Source organism: Hippopotamus amphibius, chromosome 5 (assembly GCF_030028045.1).
Source record: "Hippopotamus amphibius kiboko isolate mHipAmp2 chromosome 5, mHipAmp2.hap2, whole genome shotgun sequence".
In the NCBI taxonomy this organism is placed as follows: Eukaryota; Metazoa; Chordata; class Mammalia; order Artiodactyla; family Hippopotamidae; genus Hippopotamus; species Hippopotamus amphibius.
Window position 1 is genome coordinate 29596112 of NC_080190.1, and position 19699 is coordinate 29615810.

The window sequence follows — 19699 nt, forward strand, 5'->3', positions numbered from 1 at the left end:
CCCAGACCGGCAGGCCCTTTAGCAGGGGGGCTGGGCAGGACAAGGCTAGGGCTTGTATCTTCGGAGATCTTAAGCTTGAGCTGAGAGTTAAAACACTCGCCTGCAGGTCTGAGCCAAGGCTGGCAGCTTCCACATGGGACTGCTTCCTTTCTGCTCTCAGCTTTGACTGTTTAAGACAGTTTAATGGAATGGTCTGTGTGAGGACAGAGGTGTTGGAGGGCACTAGGAGGGTCATTTTATGGGGTAACATAAATGGTTGTGGTGGGTGTGCCGCGGGGAGATGGAAGCCTGCCCTCCTCTGTTCCTGGTCTCAGAATCCTATTTGTTGAAAAGGCAAGAGCAGAGGCAAAGCATAAGGCCAGAGGGGTTCCTCCTGACTCCGTTTGTGCGGCGATCATCATTCTACTAGAGGTGCAGCTTCTCCTACCCTCTACTCTGGAGGAAAGGGAAGTCTGTGGGGACTGGCTTTCTTGGAAGTAGGGAGCAGGAAAGGAGGAAAGGGAAGTCTGTGGGGACTGGCTTTCTTGGAACTAGCAAGCAGGAAAGGAACAAATAGGTACATGTTAAGAATAAAGGGTGACTCACACATTGCTGGTGGGAATGTAAATGCTGCAGCCACTGTAGAAAACAGGTTGGTGATTCCACAAAGAGTTAAACATAGAGTTGCCCAGCAACTCCACTCCTAGGTATAAACCCACATGACTTGAAAACAGGTACTCAATTACTTATACACAAGTATTCATAGCAACACTATTCACAATAGTCAAAAGGTAGAAACAACTCAAATATTCATCAACAGATGAATAGAGAAACCAATTGTGGTATCTTTATACAATGGTATATTATTTGGCAATAAAAAGAAAAGAAGCACTGATACATGCTATAGTGTGGACGACCCTCGAAAGCATTTTGCTGAGAGGAGGAAGACAGACACAGAGGGTCACATATTGTAGGATTTCATTTATATGAAATATCCTGAATAGGTAGGTCCATAGAGACAGAAAGCAGACTGGTGGTTGCCAGGGCCTGGCGGGAGGGATGAGTTGGAGAGTGGCTGTGAAACAAGTACAAAGTCTTCTTTTGGGGTGAGGAAAGGTTTCTGAACTGGATAGAGGTGGTGGTTGTGCAGCGTTGTGAATGGACTAAATTGTCACTGAATTGTTCACTTTATAATGGCTAATTTTATGGTATGTGTATTTTACTTAAAACATATGTCTATGAAACAAACAAACCGAAAGACTGAAGGGTGACTCCTTACTGCTGTTCAGAATTCTCTAAGGATCCCAACTGTGCTGGTGAGCTATCTGCCCTTTCACTTTCACTTTCCTCTGGTTGGTCACAAAATTCTAAAGCCTGACCCGGCCCTGGCTGCTCCCTGCTCTTATGGGAGATGGTCAGAAGGAGAGGGCCCCTTGGGCCCCTCTGGACAGTCCTAGCCTGGATGTAGAAGCGCTGCGTGAGTCAGCACAGCAGACACTTGGGCTTTGTGAGCTCTCTGTGGCCTGGGTGCAGCAGGCAGGGCAGGCCCGGGTGGAGGAGGGGCTGGCCTGGGTCCCGAAAAGGGGAAGGCTCTGCCTCCAGCAATCTCAGTATAGAATCTCAACTTCTTGGAACCTGCAATTAAGGCCTGTGGCATTTGCCCCGAAGTCAACACGCAAGAATCAGTGTTTTGCCTATGGCTTAGTGAGTTAACTATAGGTCACAGAATAAAACTCCACCTCCCTGTGACATTTCACACAATTTGTTGCAGACAGAATTTAAAACAAGACATGAGATCTTTCAATAATTTAACAAGCACTGATTGTTCAGGTGCAGGAGACATTTCTAAAAGAAGATGCGCCTAAAGATCTCAAAACGTGACAGCAGCGTGGAATATGATTTGCATTAAGTATAGAGGAAATGTTAGGTATGTTTCTGTGGTCTTGAGAGCTTAAAACTCAGGTGTGGTTGAATGTTAAAAGAGGTCATGAGGTGGAGTGAGCTGGGTTCTTCTGGACCAGAGGACACACCTGCAATTTGATTTTGTGTAAATTAAAAGTTGTGGGATTTCTGTTGATGCCTGGCCTCAATCCCTCTATCTAATGTGGAACATGGTACATATATGGATTTTTCCAAGCAATTTGGTATCGCAAGTGTATCATCCCAGGCTTGCTGTAGTTTATAGCAGCTGCCTTTCTCATGTGGCTGATGTCTTTTCCTCCAGACAAAGGAGAGACTTGGAAGGCACAGTGCAATTATAGAACAACAGTAAAAAAAAAAAAAAAAAGGGTCCAACCTGAACAGTTTAAACAGAAGAGAGGGCAAGGGGTGGAAAGCCAGATATTGATTAAGAAAGTGCCACCATCAACTTATTAAGGTCTGGTAAGGCCTCAATGAATATAGACTTGATGCTGGATGCTCAGAATCACTCTGGGAGATTCTTGCTTCTTGTCCAAGGTGAGGGCAACCTTACATTAGAAAGTGAGGGGGGCTGGTTCTGGGGAATGCTTAGAAGCCCAGGCATTGTCCAGGTGGCTCCTGTTGGAAAATAGAGTTTCTTCAAACTGTAAAAAGTCCTTTTCTTTTCCACATGAAGATTCTCAGATAAGGTAGTAAAAGCTAAAGGCTTTTCTACCTAATGATCATGAAGTTCTGTCCCAGAAATTTTATGAGCCTTCCCTTGGATTGTTTTTCCTGTCTTCCTGCTGTTGTTTATCAGCATTTTCAGGAAGTTACTCTTTTCATGGGAGGGACTACATTTCAGAGGAATGACCTGGGTGGCCCTGCCTGGGTTGCCAGGTACAGAACTGCTTTCCAGAGAGCATCTCCTGCTGCTCCCTTCCTTTCTCGGTATCTCTATTTTGGGTCCACGTGACTATGGGACACACAAAAGTGCTGGCATTTCTCCAGGCCCAAAGTGCCAGCTAGTGTTAACTGTTTGATCTAATGGCAGCAGACTTCTGGCTTCCTGCTGCCAAGGCTGAGTTTAACCTAAAGTTACCCCTAGGAAGGGCAGGAGGGCAGGGCGGGTTACTGGGGTGAGTCAACCACTGTGGCTCCTAGTACTTTTTTTACTCTTAAGAGTACAGGAACAGAACATAAATAGGGTGGTGGATAAGTCCCAAGAGACTGAATCCCAGCCAAAAAAAACCTCTCAGACATGGGGCAATCAGATTCACTTCACTTTTATTAGGAACAAACACAATCTCAGATCAATACAACTAGCTTCAGAGTTGATATTAATAGAAGTTATTCCAAAATTATTCTTGGGTCACAAATAACTACTATCCCACATAAAAAGGGGAAAATCCTACCCAATCAAGAGAAAGGTATCCTGTATATGTTTCCATGGCAACGAGTTTATGCATTCTCAGATTTTGTCTGGTTAGTTATCCACCACTTATCTAATGGGTTTATTCAGTCTCTCAGAGAGAACCGTATAGATTCATGATGGCATTCAGGACACGTGGTTCGTGGTGGACACAGTTCACGGTGGATACTGCTACTATAAAAATACTCAGGACTTAAGAGAATTCCTCTGCCGAAGGATCCCAAAATGCTTTATAAAAAGCATTAGTCACGCCTCAAAACTGCCCTTTGAGGTAGGTCAGTATTATTATCTCATTTTAACAGAAGGAAAACTGAGGCACATTATAGTTAAATGACTTGCCCAGGGTCACATAGCAAGTCAGTGGCACAGTGGTAGGAGAGGCCCTGAACTTAACCACCCGTGTAACCTTGACATCGTGCTTTAACTTTTCAAGCTGACCAATTTGAGCTACACTTACAGAGAATACACTCAGGATACTAGCTAAACTAGGAGAAAAAGTTTCCATTTTAAATGCTACAACCACCTTTTAATCTTAAAAAAAAAATTAAATCAAATACATTCAGATTCCTTCCACCCTCCATCAAATGTGGGCGATTAATAAAAACAGCCCTAAGGAAAGTTTCCAAAACAAAGCCCAGAAGGGAATCCTGCACACAGCTATACTGATAATTCTCCAGCCAGGCCCCCTGTTCTGCTAGCCACTTCTCAGGCTCTCGGGTGCAAAGGAACTCCACAGAGGGAGCGGGGAGGGAGCAGAGCAGGCTCAGATGCAACACTGATTAGAAAAGACTTAAGGCACCCAAATAAGTTGTCAGCACGCCCACAAGGCAAGGACTGTTAGAAACTGGACCCCATCCAGCCTTGTGTAGGGTTATGGTATAGATGAGACCCACCGAACACAATTAGACTAGAAAGATAAAAGTTGTTTTTGATCATCAGTTGTAAAGCAGGCATCTGATGACCTGTGGAGTTAAAACTACCCCACAGGCATTTTCAAGGGGTAGGTACTTGGGTCAGTGGATCTAAACTACAGCACTCTTCCATTAGATTTTCTTCTACTGAAAGGAACAGCTCAAAAGACAAGGATGCCTTTAGTCCAGCCCACCCCCTGTAGCCTCCATCTATTAATTAACACAGGAAGAAATGCTCTCCTCCCCTCCATCCTTGGGGCTCAACAGTGGACAGAGCATTTGGTATTGTACATTTCCTATCTTAATAGAGTAAAGCCAGGCTTCTGCATTGACGACTGAGGTTACAGGGACAGAAGTAGCCCAAGGTTCTCAGACACTGCCGTTTTTTTCAGACCTCCTCTATGCTATTGTCTGCCCTAGGCTGTGTTGTGGGGCATGCTGGTTAGTTTGCTGAACAGAGAAGCTGTTCAGCAAAGTTCGTGGCACCTCACATCCCAAGTCTCAGCCAAAGCTCTGCACTACACCCTGGCTCCAGGGGCTGGGGCCTCCTTTGGAGTGAGGCACTTTGGAACGTGCCTTTGTGTCTTGTGCTTCCCAGTGAAGACTTGGCCCCCCCCCCCCCCCTTCTGCAAGTATTGCACTGTCAGCTGGGAGCCCCGGCTCAGGCTGGGCAGGCTTACCGAGTAAACGGGGCGTCCAGCATGCTCTCTGGTTCTGACCCAGACAGAGGAGACTAAAAACAAACCCTCTTTTGCTCCATGGCTGGCTCACTGGCACAATACGAGCATTTGGCTTGGCCATGCCTCATGAGAGAGAATGCCTGTGCCTGGGATGTTTCTAGCAGGGTTTGCCAGCCTTGTTTTGGATCATCAGTGTGGTGGGGGAGCACAAGGGTATAGGTGGAGACTTTGGAGGCCACGCGAAAGTGGCAGCTTGCTCAACTTTATAAAGGGGAACAGTGGCTCAGCGACCCTGAGCACTCTGCCTATAGGAGAGGGAGCTGCCTGGACCGCAGTAGCCATCACTGCCTCTGAATACACACAAAGGAGGCTGGCCTGTCCAGAGAGAGAGAAGAAAACACTGGGGAGGAGACAGAACCGGCAGGAGAGAGTGAACCGACAGGGCAGAGCCAGGAATCAACAGTCAGGGTAGGTAAGAGAGTCCAACCCCACCCCCCAGGCAGTCCTCGACTTTAGGCTAGAAGTTAACAGAGAAGAAACGCGTGAAAGGGTTCAACACCGTGGGGAGAAACCTAGTTCTTTCTCAGTCCAAGGAGAAACTGGAATTAATGAAATGAACCCAACATCTAACCTGTTTGTATAACCAGCTTCCATATTAGGACACCCAGTAATTTACTCAGTAACCTTCCGAATCCCACAGCAATGTGTTCTCAGAGCCCTTCTTTAGTAATGTTCTCTCTTAGGAACTGCCTCAGACCCTGCCCCTCAACCTCTCCATCTCCTGTCCAGCAGTGAGAGGAAAGGAGATAACCTGCCTAATTCTTCCTCTTCTTCAAGCCCCACTCTCCTTCAGAGGGAAATACTCTAAGAGAATATTTTAATATTCCAAGCAGAGCACCCATGTATGCAATAGCTTTATGTTTGACCCAACTCCACCTCCTGCAATCTGTTCTTTTTTGGGAGGCAGCTATGCTCACCACTGTACCACCAGCGCATCTCTTTTTTGAATGTCTCCAAATGCTGCTGCTGCCTTATTTCTATGAGGGGAGCTGACCAATATCCCAAAGATGGCAGAGCAGAAAGATGAAAGAATTTTGATGACTCCATGAGCTGCTGAAGTCACCAATTCTGGAAAAAACCAACCTCAAGATTCCTTATTATCTGGAATAAGAAATCTTCCTGTTATGAAAGGAAGAAAAAAATTCTTCCCCAGCAGAGACCACTTTACCACAAACTAAATGCTTCTTCTTCACACTCAGCCTAAAGTATATCAGGACATTGAGATTTGCTTTTGAGTTCTAGCACTGCCAAGCTCCACGGTCATTCCCCAGTCAGAGTCAGGAGAGAAAGGAAGCATGCTGGGTGGTGGGCAGGCAGCTGGGTGTCCGATCACAGCAGGAGCTCCCTGCCTTGTTTCCCACCTCAACTCATCCTTATTGATCAATCATACCAGGCATGCAAACTCTCTCCCCTAACAATTTACCTGCTTTTGAAGCTTTGTGCCAAAAGAAAGTTATTTTTCCATTTCATCTCGCAAACGCCTCGGCTGAGGATAATTGGGGGCCTTCTCAGAAGATTCTGTCATATCTCCAGCTTGAGCTACCCACCTTAAAGCTCAAGACAGCTCAAGGAAAGTGTTATCTGGAGCAAAGACCACTAGTTTTGGACTACAGAAAGGTTGTCTAGGCTTTGGAAGCTGGAAACCCACCAATGACTAACCAGCTGCTTGCCTGGGGGGCTATGAGGGAGAAGAGAAAGGAAAGTAATAGAAACAAAACAAAGGGAAGGATAATAGGGCCAGAAGAGAAGGAAGATAAGAGAAGAAATAAGAACATGAGCTTAGCATCATAAAGGCAGAGTTGTTGGCTTTTGATTTTAAAAGAAAATTTAAAAGAAAACTGTATTGGAATGGGTTAATGTCATCATCTTTAGTATCCTGGTAGCATTATTCAGTAGTTAATAAACAGAACATTAAACCTCTGCCCGGCTGGCTTTCGGAAAAAGAACCCAAGGGACCCCAAACTCAGCCACTCTTGTGGCTTTCATCTCCAGTTCTTTTAATCCTGGCCAAGACGGCAGCCTTGGATACTTTCTTCCGGTCATAAGCCAGCCCGATGGCAGCCATGCAATCGATGAAGAATGTGGTAAAGTTGATGTGCCAGCGGTACTCACTGGCAGAGTAGTCATAAGGAAAGGTGTGGTGGTAGTTGTGGAAGCCCTCACCTGGAACAAAAGCAGTGAAAAGTTATGGAGCTACATCGCGGATTGCTGGCTTCTTGATCTTGGCACTCCGCTTACCTAGCAGAGTACCTCAAACCTAGAAGAAATTTGCTGCTGTTGAATGAATGAATGAATTCAGTCTTTTAAACTCTGAACCAAACAGATCCCCTCAGAGGCATCTTAAGAAATGACTGGGGAGACCCTGGTCACCATGGCTCTCTGGGAGCCTTTGTGGGAGGAGGACTGGCAGTTTCTCTGAGAGGATAAGATGATTTGAGAGAAAGCTGCTATCACTGGGAATGGATTTCAGGCTGGAAAATTCCGAAACTTCACTAAATATTGGTACAAGACCCTAAAGGCTCTGTCTGTATGTGCATGTGTTAGGATGGGGAGAGGAGAGAGTCCAGAATGAGGAACTTTTGTTGTGTTTCTTACAAAGGTGAGCAAAGGAGTACACCTTTCTCCACTGCATGGGTACTCTCTCCAAGGGTGGAAGGTACCAACAGAATTGGGCAGCAACAGCCAAAAGTCAGAAGAAAGGAGGCCCAACCCAGGGGCCCAAGTTTTCTCAGCCTCCACTGGTTCAGACTGGACTGCTCTGGCTTCGAATTAATTCTTTGAGCTTTAACCCTGGTGTGGGGGTGATGCTGAGAAAACAAGCTCTCTGAAGGAATAAGAATTAAAAGGCTTAGGTATTCCCTCCAACTTCTGAGATTCTGAGCTGAGCAGTTCACTTTGCTGGATAGAGGAAAATCAAAAAATTCTGGATTCAGGATAATTTCTGTAATGCGTCGAGCTGTGCAAACTCCACAGACAGAGAGTTCTCCACTCTCGGCAGGATCCTCTCTCTAAATTGCATTCAGCAATAACAATACTGACCCTTATGAGGCTGGGGTAAAGCTGGGTAAAGAATAGCTAATAAAAGAGTGTGCTGGGCCCTTTGAAGATGAAAGAGCCCCAGTAGAGTAAGAATGACATTAATAACCAACAAAGAAAGAAGTCCTGCGATGGGAATGACACCATCCAGGGCACCCATCATGTCAAGGTACATCCTCTCTGACTATCCACAATGCGGATCATCAGTTTATCCAGTGTTAACTGAGTAGGAGGGTAGGATAACCCCAAGGCTAAAGGTACTGATGGAAGATTACTAATTTCCAGAAATGACTCTGCAGCTAGGCTCTGTATAAGCTCCAGCCAGGCCCACACTTATCAGATTTAAAACTGAATCAGACACACACACATGTTGCCAAGGGAGGAAAAAAAAGGGAGGAAGGTTAGTGGGCGGAAGAAGGACAAGACTTTGCAACTGGGGCAGCAAGATATAGCCCAAGAGAGACTCAAGGAGGAAGGTCAGCTTTGGCAGAGAGAAGATGAGCGTGTGACTGGGGGGAGGTAATTCAAGAAGAAAAAGATTAGAAGGGCAGGGAAGCAGGCTACTAGAGAACAAAGGGTGAGGTGATAAGAGGGGAGCAGCAGGTATGGAGGAACGAATGATAACAAAGAAGAAGTAAGATGCTGGCAGCCACTTTGAATGGATGGTCATAAAGAGGCTGGGGCTAGGGACGCTCACGACAGATCTGTTTGCAGTACAGGACCGACCTCATTCCAGAAACTTCCATGACATTCATAAATTTTCTATGAAAATAGCCTACATGATTGATTTCAAACATGGTTCAAGTAAGAACATGGACAACAGTACAAGGTGTCTGAAAGGAGGGGGAAGATGCATGAAAGTTAAAAAGTGATGAAAAAATGTCTTTAGTACAGATAGCAAAAAAAAGATGGTCAGGGTTGAGAATATAAAGGAAGGTTTTAATGAGAACAAAGTGAAGGCTAGACCACGGTGCACGTAAATGTGTGGAGCAGGGAGGCTGCCTAGATATGCCGGATGACCAAGAGCACTGATTACTGGTGTGGAAGAGGCCATGGGGTCAGCTTAAGGAAATCTAATTCCAGGCCTTAGTCAAGGTCTATATGTAGTTGAAAAGAATGACAGACAAAAAAAAAAAAAAAAAGACAGATGGTAGAACCCTGTTGTCTTAGACTCTGGCTATTGGAACTGGAATCACAGAAATAAATTCTTCAATAGTCAGCATTAGATCAGTGAGCAGGTACTGTGATCAAACTAACTGCTTTATCGGGAGTTCCCTGAGCCACATTGAGGGAAGGGAGCGTTCCCAGTACAGAAGAGAGGCAGAGGAGAGAAAAATAAAGGCCAAGAGACGAGGGTGGTAGGTGGTGATAAAAGGGCCACCAACAGTTGCTTTGATGTCCTTCTACTGGCATCGCCAAGCAATTAAAGCATATGGCCTCTCTGAAAATAGCAAGGTGATTAAAGAGAAGCTTATTGAATTAAATGACAAGTATTTGTTCTCCATTTTGTACAGCAAGTCTAAATATAAAACACTAGGCTTATCGGCCACCCAGATGACCCTACTGTTCTATTCATGCATTCCCTGCCCCTGAGCAAAACTAGCACCCAGAAGAAAGAAGACTGGAAAAAGGACAGCCCAAAGGGGCACATCATACATAGCATATGGGGATTGTAATGCAGCCTGGAATCAAAGGCATTGTTATTTTTCACTCTTTTCTCTTTACATAGGACATGCTGCCTAACTCTCAAGGGTTTTCTAATATTGCCCCTTAGCTTTATGGTGGAAAGACAGATAGAGAGGAGTCATAAAACAGGTGAATCTGGTTTTTCTGGCTCCTAGCCTAATACCCTAAGCAGCAAACCACTAGATGTGGTCTTGCTGTGCACCGCTGACTTACCCACAGCTCCCAGTGAAACCAGGAGATTCTCTCGGGGGTTAATGGTCTTGTCATAAGGGCGATATCCGTACATGTGGGCAGCACTGTTCACCAGCCAGGTGGCGTTGAGCACAAGGGCGTAACGCAAGAAGGTAGCAACTAACAGGCTGTGTAGAAAAGTTTCACCCCAGTAGTAGCAGGGCACGAATGTGGGCAGGATGAAGCACATCAACAGGATAGCGGGTTTGTAGTACCTACATGGAGAGATCACACACCACGTCAGCGGAGAGAGGACTCTGAGACCTACCTGACTTTCTACTCTCACACGGTTAGGCTTTCTCTTTCTCTCTACATTGCGAGCACAGTGTGGCAGGAAACAGAGCTAGAGGGAATGGGGTGGGAAATCTGAGAACGTGCTTTTATTATCATACTTCTTAGATGAGGTAATGAGGGGTTAAATGACTTTTCTAGGGTCACACCACCAGGAACCTGTGCAGCAAGGATTGGAATGCTTTGTCTCCTGACTCTAAATCCATTGCTCTCTTTTACTACAGCATAATAATACCACTTTGGTAAAACAGGTGGGGTCCAAATTATAGACTGAGTTCTCCTTCCTGGGTTTTTCCATTCTGCCTTTGGGCTTCCTTTCACTTTGTCAGTGCTCTTTGCAGAATCTATGTTTAGTATCTTGCCTCCATCTCCCGCTCGCCAGGAATCCTTCTCACCCTTCCTCTTCTTTCCCTCAGAGAGGCATCCTCCGAATGTCCTAGATGCCAGCAGGTCTGTCCCTCTGGAGGCCCTGTCCCATTCTTCATTCTCCCAAATGTACAGCAGGCCATTGACACTCTGAGGGAGATGATTTCCTCCACCCCTTCAGCACTCAAGTCTGATACTCTTGTATCATTAGTAACCCCTGCCTCCAACTCCTCTCCACTTCTACCACCACTTCCCCGCATGGACCCCCACTGCCTCCCCACCTGTGGCCCGGCTTCCCACCTCTTTAGCTCAGTGCCTTCTGTGACCTATCCTCTGAGCGACTTTTCTAAAGCACACCTCCAACCATGCCACATTCCGGCTCAAAAACCTTTTCATAGTTTCCTATTGCCTGGGTTGAATTAAACCTTGTCTGCTTTAAAGACTCCACAAGAATGGCATCAGTCTCTCTTTCTAGTCTATTTCCTACCATACCCTGTACTTCAAGCAAAAGGACTCTGTTGCTGGAACATGCTTCAACTCATTCTTTCTGTTTGCACTGTCCCTCCTCCCCTCCTCTCCCCACCTGTGAAAATCTCTATCCATCAGTGGATTCCAAAGCTACTTTCTGCGTAAGCCCTCCCCTAATGTTCCCCACTCTGCAATCTCCTTCCCTTTGTGCTTCTCCTGGGTATGGAAAATATTTTGCCACGTATCATAGGTATTTGGGCACTTGGCTTATCCCTCCACTCCCCAATAAGCTATGCCCTCCTTGAAGGTAAGGACGATGCCAGATTCAGCTTTATATCCACGACCGTCCTAGGTCAACAAACACTTGTTGAATTTAATTGGTTTAGATAGCTCAGAGAGAAAGAAACAACAACAGTCTATGGCTATGGGCCTGTGGGCTATTAAAAATTAGGGTTTTAAGTTACAGTTTGTCATATGGAAACCTAGGAAAATTTTCAGCTCATGTTGAAAAGTGCTAGGAGACAAAAGGGGGGGTCCCCCAAACGCCAGGTCCCCTGCTCCATCATCATGGCACTCACCTCCTCTGGAACATCACCAGCTTCTCAGCCTTTAGGTCAGATAAGTTCAGTAAACCCCCCTTCTCTCTGACGTCTGGGTGTTTGCGCACAAGCAGCCAACCCACGTGAGAGAAGAAAAAGCCACGGCGCGAATTGTGGGGGTCAGCATGTGTTTCCGAAAACTTGTGGTGGGCACGGTGATCTCGGGCCCATTCGTAAACGTCATTCTGGAGGAACAGAGGAGAGGAATGAAGGCCTAGGAGAGACACCCTCTCAGGGGAATTCCAATGGCTGGGCGTCTTTAAGAGCCCATGGCTCTCAGCCCAACCTCACAACATACCCAGGAGTTAGGGCTCCAAAGGAAGAGTCATGGAGTTGCCTCCTCTCTTCCCTACACGTGCGGCTGAAACTTACATGGAAAAGCAACTTAAAGCCTCAGGACCACATGAACAGGGCTGGCTGCTTCTTGAGGGTTATGTGGTGGGCAAAATGGAGGAAGCTCATACATAGCTCAGTTTCATCAGGAGGGAATACTGCAATTCTTTAAGCAAGAATTGGTGTGGGGTGCCTAAACCCTGCACGTGGAGAACAATAGGCAGGCAGCCTTGTGTCTTAGCGTCCTGGTCAGGGGATGAAGCTGTGGGCAGCTCCATCCTGATGCCTTGGCAAGAGACAGCTCACACAACTCAAAAAGGCCAGACACATAAATCATGATTTGATCACATTTCCAAGCGGCCTCTGGGACTCTTTCTATCCCATAGAAAGTGTACCAATCTCTCTTCCTTCTTTTGCCCCACAGGGACAACATCAGAAGCCTTTAAGGCATTAAGTGCGATGGCAGAGATGATTATGCAACCATGGGATATTGCCATAGAGAAGGGGACCAATTTGGTTTCCTTGCTTCTTCCCCCTGCTCCAAGCTAAGCCCCACACTACATGCTATCCTCTGCCCATTGCTACTGCTTAGTAACTATAAGTTCCCTTTCTCCAATTCCCTTCATTCTATCTCTGCTATAAACTTTCTGCTTCAACAAACCTCAACACTTGACTTAGGCAGCCTGGTACCCCAACGCAGGACCATAGTGTTGGTCTACCTAAACCCTCAGTGACATAATTTCCTCATCTGTCAAGTGGAGATAAAAATAACCTCCTAAGATTGTTAGGAGGGTTGAATGAGGTAATCTATGTCAATCTACGTGCTTAGAATAGTGCCAGGCATATACCATAAAAGTGTTTGATCTTCTTACCTGAAAACAACAGAGTTCATGAATCTGTGAAACATTAACTTCAACCCCATTGTGGTGGAATCCTAAGACATTCACCCAAAGTAGTGAATGTCTTGTCCAATGTCTGCCCAGGAAACCAGGGTCAGTGCCTGCCTTATGCACTCATGAAGGACCACAAGGGCCAGACTGTGTGATAAGAGAAGATCAAAAATGATCCTGTACTCTGAGAGTATTTCCTCTTTATCTCTGACTTCCCTTTTCCAGTCTCTCAGAAGTATCCTTATGTTTTATGGACTTCAGGACTGAACTTGAACTTGACCACAAGGAGAGAGGGAAGTGAAGTGGCTGTCTGTGTGCTGCTCCTCTCCAGGCACTGATCGCCTCCCTTCTGCCCCCTGGATCATCAATAAAGAGTGAGGGAAAAAGAGCTGAGCACAGCTGGCTTCTCACCTGGAATGCCATTGTGTTGGCGATGATCAGGAAGACCCGCAGGGGCAGCCGAGCTTTGTAACTTCGGTGACTCCACAGGCGGTGGGCTCCTGCTGTGATGCCCAGGGCACTCAACAGATAGTAGGAAAACGCTGCCAGAAGAAGACAGGGCAGGGAGTCACTAACCTGGGAGAGCATTCACGTGATGTTCTCCTCAGGTCAGAATCTGTGTGTTCTTTAGGCTCCCAGTGAGGATCTGATTTTCCCTGAACTCAAGGGCTACCTTGATCTCTCATGCTCCTTTGATTTTATCACTTGAAAAATACCATCGCCTCTCATCCTCTCCATGTGGGAGCTGGAATAAGCCTAGGAGTCCCAGGAACTTCAGAAAGGCAGGACAGAGAAGAGGGCTCTCCAACCCCCAGCTACTTGGCATGCTCAGTCATGAGGGACACTCTCCCAGGTCCCGTCTCCTCTGACCTTCCACTAACCTCCTCCAAGGTTTTAAGGAGCACAGACTAGTCCTGCAGCACTTAAGATCCATAAGCATGGGTGGTATTAAAATATTTAACAGATAGTGTGATCTGGGCACTGACCAATTCAAGGGCCCGTGGGTTCTACAGGACATTAAGGGGGCTCAGAACTAGGGTTATTTACCAACTGGTACAAAAGCATTTCAGTCTTTTAGCAGGCAGCGTGGCCATAGGAAGGGAAAATTCACCCGGCACATAAGTCACAGCTGCACAGTGTCTTAAGCTTCGCCAAGGATTTGATATTCTCTGGTTCACTGGATACCCTGGATGGGGTTTACTATCCTCAGTTTGCAGTTGAAGGAGTAGATGCTCAAGGAATTTCAGTGTTTATCTGTGGTCACATGGCTTGTAAGAAATGGAGCCATGGTTTGAAACTAGACTTTCTGTCAACAAGCAGCTGATGTTCGGAAGTCTGGCATGAGGATGTATACCATCCACCTCCCCAAGATATGCACGAGGTTCCTGTGTCTCACCTTTGCCATGTACCTCTGCCAGCCCACACTCCCTCTGGCAAGGCTGATTCTAGATAATGGCGGATGGGCTCAAAGCTGTGGGTGGAGCACCCCAATGCTGTCCTGCCTCACGTTCCTGGAGGTCTACAGGCTCCAGTGGCGCCAGATAGCATCTCTAACTGGGAGGTGGGTTGCTGGGTGTAGCCACCTTCCTCTGCTCAGGAGCTCGAGGAGGCAGGGGCTGAGGCCTTGGTAGAGCAGTGACTGTTGACAATGTTTCATTCCTAGGGAAGCAGCTAGAAACAATGGACCCTCAGTGGCCACTGAACTTAGTTGCAGTTGGAGACACCACACATTGTAACAAATCATCCTGTGTTCTTCTCCAGCCACAGATACCAGTTTCCTAATGGAGCCCCTACCCCACCCATCTTCCTCCACCCTATCCTATTCCTCCAGCAGGATGGAGAGGAGAGCCATGGAGCTAGAGCCTGTTCCAGTGAAAGTTCTATCCATAGTCCCTCTGGGCTGGATTAGGGCCCCAGGTGATTTGCTGGTCTCTGGCCGTGTGGTAATAGCGTCCCAGATGCAGTATCTGCCTGCATCTGCACCTGGATAAATGGCAGTTGAGCCACAGCCCGCCAGTCACCAAGAGTGAAGACAAATGTCTTTGGGCACAAAAGAAGAAGCTCTCAGCTCAGAAGCAAGGAAGCTACTGGGGTTGTTTCATGCCACAGAAGACCCTGGCAAGTTGACTCAGAAAGCACATAAGATCCTTGCACTAACAGAGGAATTGAGAAAAGCACCCAAATCCTCTGGTGCCTTTTTCTATCAGCACCTCTAAGGCTTATCTAATAGAAGGCCTTGCGACAGTTGGAAATTCATTCTCTATTAAAGTCCAAATTGATGGTTATGCAAAACCTCATAGCTTTAGTCCTAAGAAAGAGACTGGAGAAGTTCTGCCCCATGGCCCCTCAGTGTAGCCAGAGATATCTCTTCAGTCCTTCCCTCAGGGCTCTTCTGAGACACACTCAAAATTGCTCAGTCATAAGAAATGCTGGAATCACAACCACTTGCTAATTTAACACAGTCCTTAGGGGTAAAACAAGAAAAGATGAAGCCAAGCTCCTGAACTCTGAAGGTCCCTCTGACTCTCCTCCTAACCCCTTTTGTTCCTTAAGAGTTCTGATATCCCCACACCAAACCAGTCATTCCATCAGCTAAGCCATCCACCACAGGGCCCAGGGACAAGAGTAAAAAAGTCACCATCTAGTCTTTGTGCGACATGTTTCTCTGTCGAAAGACAGAGCACACACCCATGGGCAGGGCACCAAAAGGGTAGCGGGCACAGCCCTGGTCTGGGGATAGCGTTGTGCTCCCGGCATTAGCAGCTGAGGGAGGAGTGAGCAGCAGCCCTCTGGCCAAAGTCTGGACTTTGCGAGGCTTACAGGGAGTCCTGCGCTGGAAGGGGCTTGCCGGTGACTACACAGCTGGTGAAAACTCCTCTACTGGGGAAGAAGGGGTGGAGAGAGGAGTCCACAGTCGCCCTGAGGAATCCTTGTCCCTGCTCGTGATTCCTCACGCTGAATGAAAGCTCCAGAACTAAAGTTCTGCTGGGTTCTCAGAAGGGCTAGAGAACAGAGGTCCCCTCCCCTCACAAATATAAGAGCCCTTCCTGGTCTGCAGATAAACTGATTCATCTGCATCTGGCCGGCCCCAGCAATGACACATGCGTAACTTAAGGAACACTACCTTTCTAACCTCAAAAAAAGTACTGTTGTTCCCAGTGTGTACCTGGAAAAATTGAGAGAGGGGATCTACCCAGTTGCATTTCTCTGTCTGTGGCACCAAGAGGATTCCCCAAGACAAAGCTCCTCGGACCGCATCCCCCACCTTTAGACTAAAGAGGTCCTGGAGGACTCGGCTGAAACTTGGGCTGCCAGCCCTTCTGGATAACTCCCCTCCAAGAGTGCAGCTGTCTGCAAGCACCGCACACCCGAGACTGCTCTGCAAACCCTACAGTTGCTTCTCGGAGAGGGAGTTTTGGCCCACCCCCCCTCAGAGAGCAGTGATGTGGGCCCCCTGGGTCTTTAGGGTTCCCTGCTTTCCCCTTCCCAAGTCAGACTTACAGTGGCAGAGGTGGAAATGTCTGCAGAGTGCATGTGTGCGTGCAGGGGGCAGAGCCCTGCTATCAGCCCAAGCTCATGGATTCCTGAAAGAGCTGAGCTAAGGGCAGGTCAGGGACGCACTGGGGACTGTCTCCCTCATTGCAGCAGCCTGAAGGCCAGGGCTGCCCAGGCTCAGGAGAGAGGGGCCGGAGCAGGACGAGTGGGGAATGGGACATGAAACACTTCTTTAACCTTATTTCATTCTAAGAACATTTTGAGTGGCATGTACAGTCCCCTGGAGACCTACATGGAGTCACAGAGCAACACATCTGTGTAACCTGGGTTATACAGGCGACTTCTTCATCTGTCTATGTAACTAAGGAGCCTGATAGGGCCAAGGGTCAGGGCAAATAATTTTGTGGATGACCACTGCTCTATTCCTCCCCTCTTCTGACTCTCTTCCTGAGTAGTATCTCTTGCTATCCCATGACTATGCTCAGCATATACCCTCTAAAGCCACTAGTCTAGTCCCATGTCCCCATGCCTCCCAGGTAGGGGCCTTGATTCTTTTGTGGCTGGCAGGGCTGGGACAAGCAGTCAAGCAAAAGACTTGAAACAGAAAACCTCTTTCAGGGAAAGCTGACTCTCCGGCTCAGGTCTACTCACTTCAACACCTGCGGCCCATGTTCTCAGGGCTCCCTCCCCAACACCCAAATTAAAAGACCCCCAGAATCAACACTCCTGTATCCCAAACTCCCAAGCTCTGTTCCCAACCCACCCAAGCCTCTCAGGACCCCAAAAAGAAATGGCTGGGAAAACCTCGGCCTGAAGGGGCTGGTGTCTCTACTCTATGTAAGATCCTACTTTATGAAAAGAGTGGAGAGAACCTGGGCTCCTGGGTCAGGAGGACAGGGGAACCTCTTACCCCAGAGCAAGGTGTACATCTTGCAGGTGGGGATCAACATGATCCCATACAGGGCTCCCAAGTGCAGCAGAGACATGAGGATGATGTTTCTCCAAACATACTCAAGCTTGGGATTTGGGCCCCCCTTATCCTGGTGGCTTGGGTCATGGATGTCATCCTTCATTTCAGGGCGGATGTCTTCTTCCAAATATAGGGGAGTCTTCTCCAACTTGCCCCCTCCATTCTGCAGGAGCTTGGAGGGAGGTGCTGTGATGGTGGTGGTGGTTGTGTAGGAGCTAGAGAGCTGGAAGGGAGAGGAAGTGGAGGGTCAGGAGAGAGGAGAGGACACGTGGAGGTAGCAGAAGCCACTTTACTCCCTAATCAAGCCGGAGGAAGGGCAGCGTATAGGCACAGACCTGGCCCCAATACCCAGGTTTCCTGAGTGCAAGGCCTAGTTCCCAGGAACTGGGCAGAGAGACTGGGGAGGCGGGTGAAACCTCAAGGTGAAGGGGAAATAGAAAAGAGGAGTAAAACACTTGCACCCCAACGAACACACAAAGGAAAGCCCCTGTGCCTACAAACGTAAGGGTACCGGCACAACCAGATTTTTCTTTAAAGCTTAAGAAACAAAAGTTGGGGACCTAAGTTCCCAAATTACAATCCCCATTCCCAACTAAATGAAGGCAGTACAACTCGCAAAAGATGGCCATGTCCTCCGCGGAGATCTCAACTCTCTCCTCCACCGAGTCACCTAGAAGCCCGACCAGCGCCGGCGAACCCGCGGTCTGGGGGGCCATTACTTGGAAGCTCACCTCCTCTTGCAGCAAGTGGGCCGGCATCTGGGCTCTCGGACGCTGGGATCACTTTCCCAGGGCTGAAACTGCGGAGCGGAGTTTGGGGCAGCCGGAACTGAGGGTAGACTAGTTCCCGAGCCCGCTTTCGCGCTGCTATTCGCTGCGCTGCGCTCGGAACCCTTCGCTGCACCGTGCGCGCTGGATCGGTGTCCGGACCCGACCTGCTGTGCGTGGATCACCCCAGGCTGGGAATTTAAAGGCTAGAGCTGGCAGTGGGTGACTGTGTCCCGTATTTCCTCAGACCCCCTTTTATTCACTGCCAGCAAGGGGCAAAGTGCGCGGAGTTGGCTCACCGTGGGAGAGCCGCATGGGCGGGAGAGGGGTGGAGACTCAAAAACTGGATGCTGCAGACACGCCGCAGCCTTGCCGCCGCAGCCCCTGCCTCTGCCCCAGCCCCTGGGGAAATGCTAATGGGCTTCTGTAGACTCTGGCGCGTCATTGGCCGAAGGGAATTTGGTGCCACCTCGTCCTGCCGTTGCCATTGGCTCGGCGCAATCTGCTGTTCCCTCTGCCGCGAGCTCCTCACTCCCCCTCCCCTCCCTTTCTCCTTCTCTGCTTCTCTTCCACCGGCCGCTGGGCCTCTGCCCGGCACCCTGCCGCCTGGGAGGCGCTCGGGAGGGTCCTCTCTGGAAGAGGGAGAGGACCCGATCGGGGAACGGAGGATGGGTGCCAGCTCCGGACTGGCCCTGGGCACTTCGGGAACGGATGGGCACTGGGGAAGTTTCCCGGGAAAGAGTGGGGAAGCCACGCGGGCGACCACTACGCACAGCCCCCCCCGCCCCCCGCCCGCCTTCCCGCTGGCGAGACGCGTGGGAGGGAAGACATGCCTTCAAACCCTGGGTGGGGGGCCGCAGGCCCAGAGAAGCCCCGCCTCCCTCGGTGGCGAGCGCTCTGCGGGTGGAGGGGTGGGGGGTAGGTCAGCGGCGGAACAATGGCTCTGCCCCGCCCACCAGCGGCGCGGCGCTAGCCCGGGACTGCTGAACTGGCCGGTCTCCAGCCGCGCGCACACACATAGATGCACTGATGTGTAGACCTGCACGCGCGCAAGCTGTTCAGCCACTGGGCACGCCCAGCAGGGGACGTTCACCACCAGGCACCAGTGAGCTATCCCATCCCCTGCCCACGCCTCCAGAACGTGTGCGGGACGTTTGGAGATTCTTCAGATTGTCGGGTTGTAGTTTTGGAATTGCCTTCACGGGGAAAGGCAGAAAGCACAGACATGTGCTTTCACTCAGAAGCAGGAGAAAGCACTTGTAAGTGGAACAAGAATAGCTAACAGGTATTGAATTATTACTGCAAACCAATCCACGAGAATCATTTCATTTAATCCTTACTTGTGACCCTGTGATGTAGGTAGTCCTTCATTCCCTTTTGAAGGTGAGAAAACTAAGCTATGGAGAGGTTAAATAACTTGCCTATGGTCACAGCAGCCAGTAAGTGATGGAGCTAGGAGTTGAGCCCAGACATGTAATGATGGAGCCCAAGATCTTAATCCCTGCTCAGAATCCTTGCTCCCTGAGATGTTCTAACTTTACTCATTGTCCCTCATGGCCCCATCTTTTCTGGGCCTGTAGGAGCCTTACCCTGGGAGTAAGCTGGG

General features: G+C 48.6%; 1 protein-coding gene and 1 pseudogene across 2 annotated transcripts; both read right to left on the reverse strand.

Moving 5' to 3' along the window:
- Positions 1–3148: 3148 nt before the first annotated feature.
- LOC130854188 (uncharacterized) lies at positions 3149–5679 on the reverse strand (annotated as a pseudogene). The gene is made up of 2 exons (XR_009053987.1): positions 5659–5679; positions 3149–5206 (listed from the first exon to the last, which is right to left on the reverse strand). The product of XR_009053987.1 is annotated as an uncharacterized LOC130854188 (transcript).
- On the reverse strand, positions 3149–18473 carry SCD (stearoyl-CoA desaturase). Its single transcript, XM_057735558.1, has 6 exons — positions 18058–18473; positions 17267–17549; positions 13273–13403; positions 11618–11823; positions 9897–10129; positions 3149–7124 (listed from the first exon to the last, which is right to left on the reverse strand). Exons 1-6 carry the CDS (start codon positions 18082–18084, stop codon positions 6925–6927), a joined length of 1080 nt encoding a protein of 359 aa, XP_057591541.1. The 5' UTR covers positions 18085–18473; the 3' UTR covers positions 3149–6924.
- Between the last annotated feature and the right edge of the window lie 1226 nt (positions 18474–19699).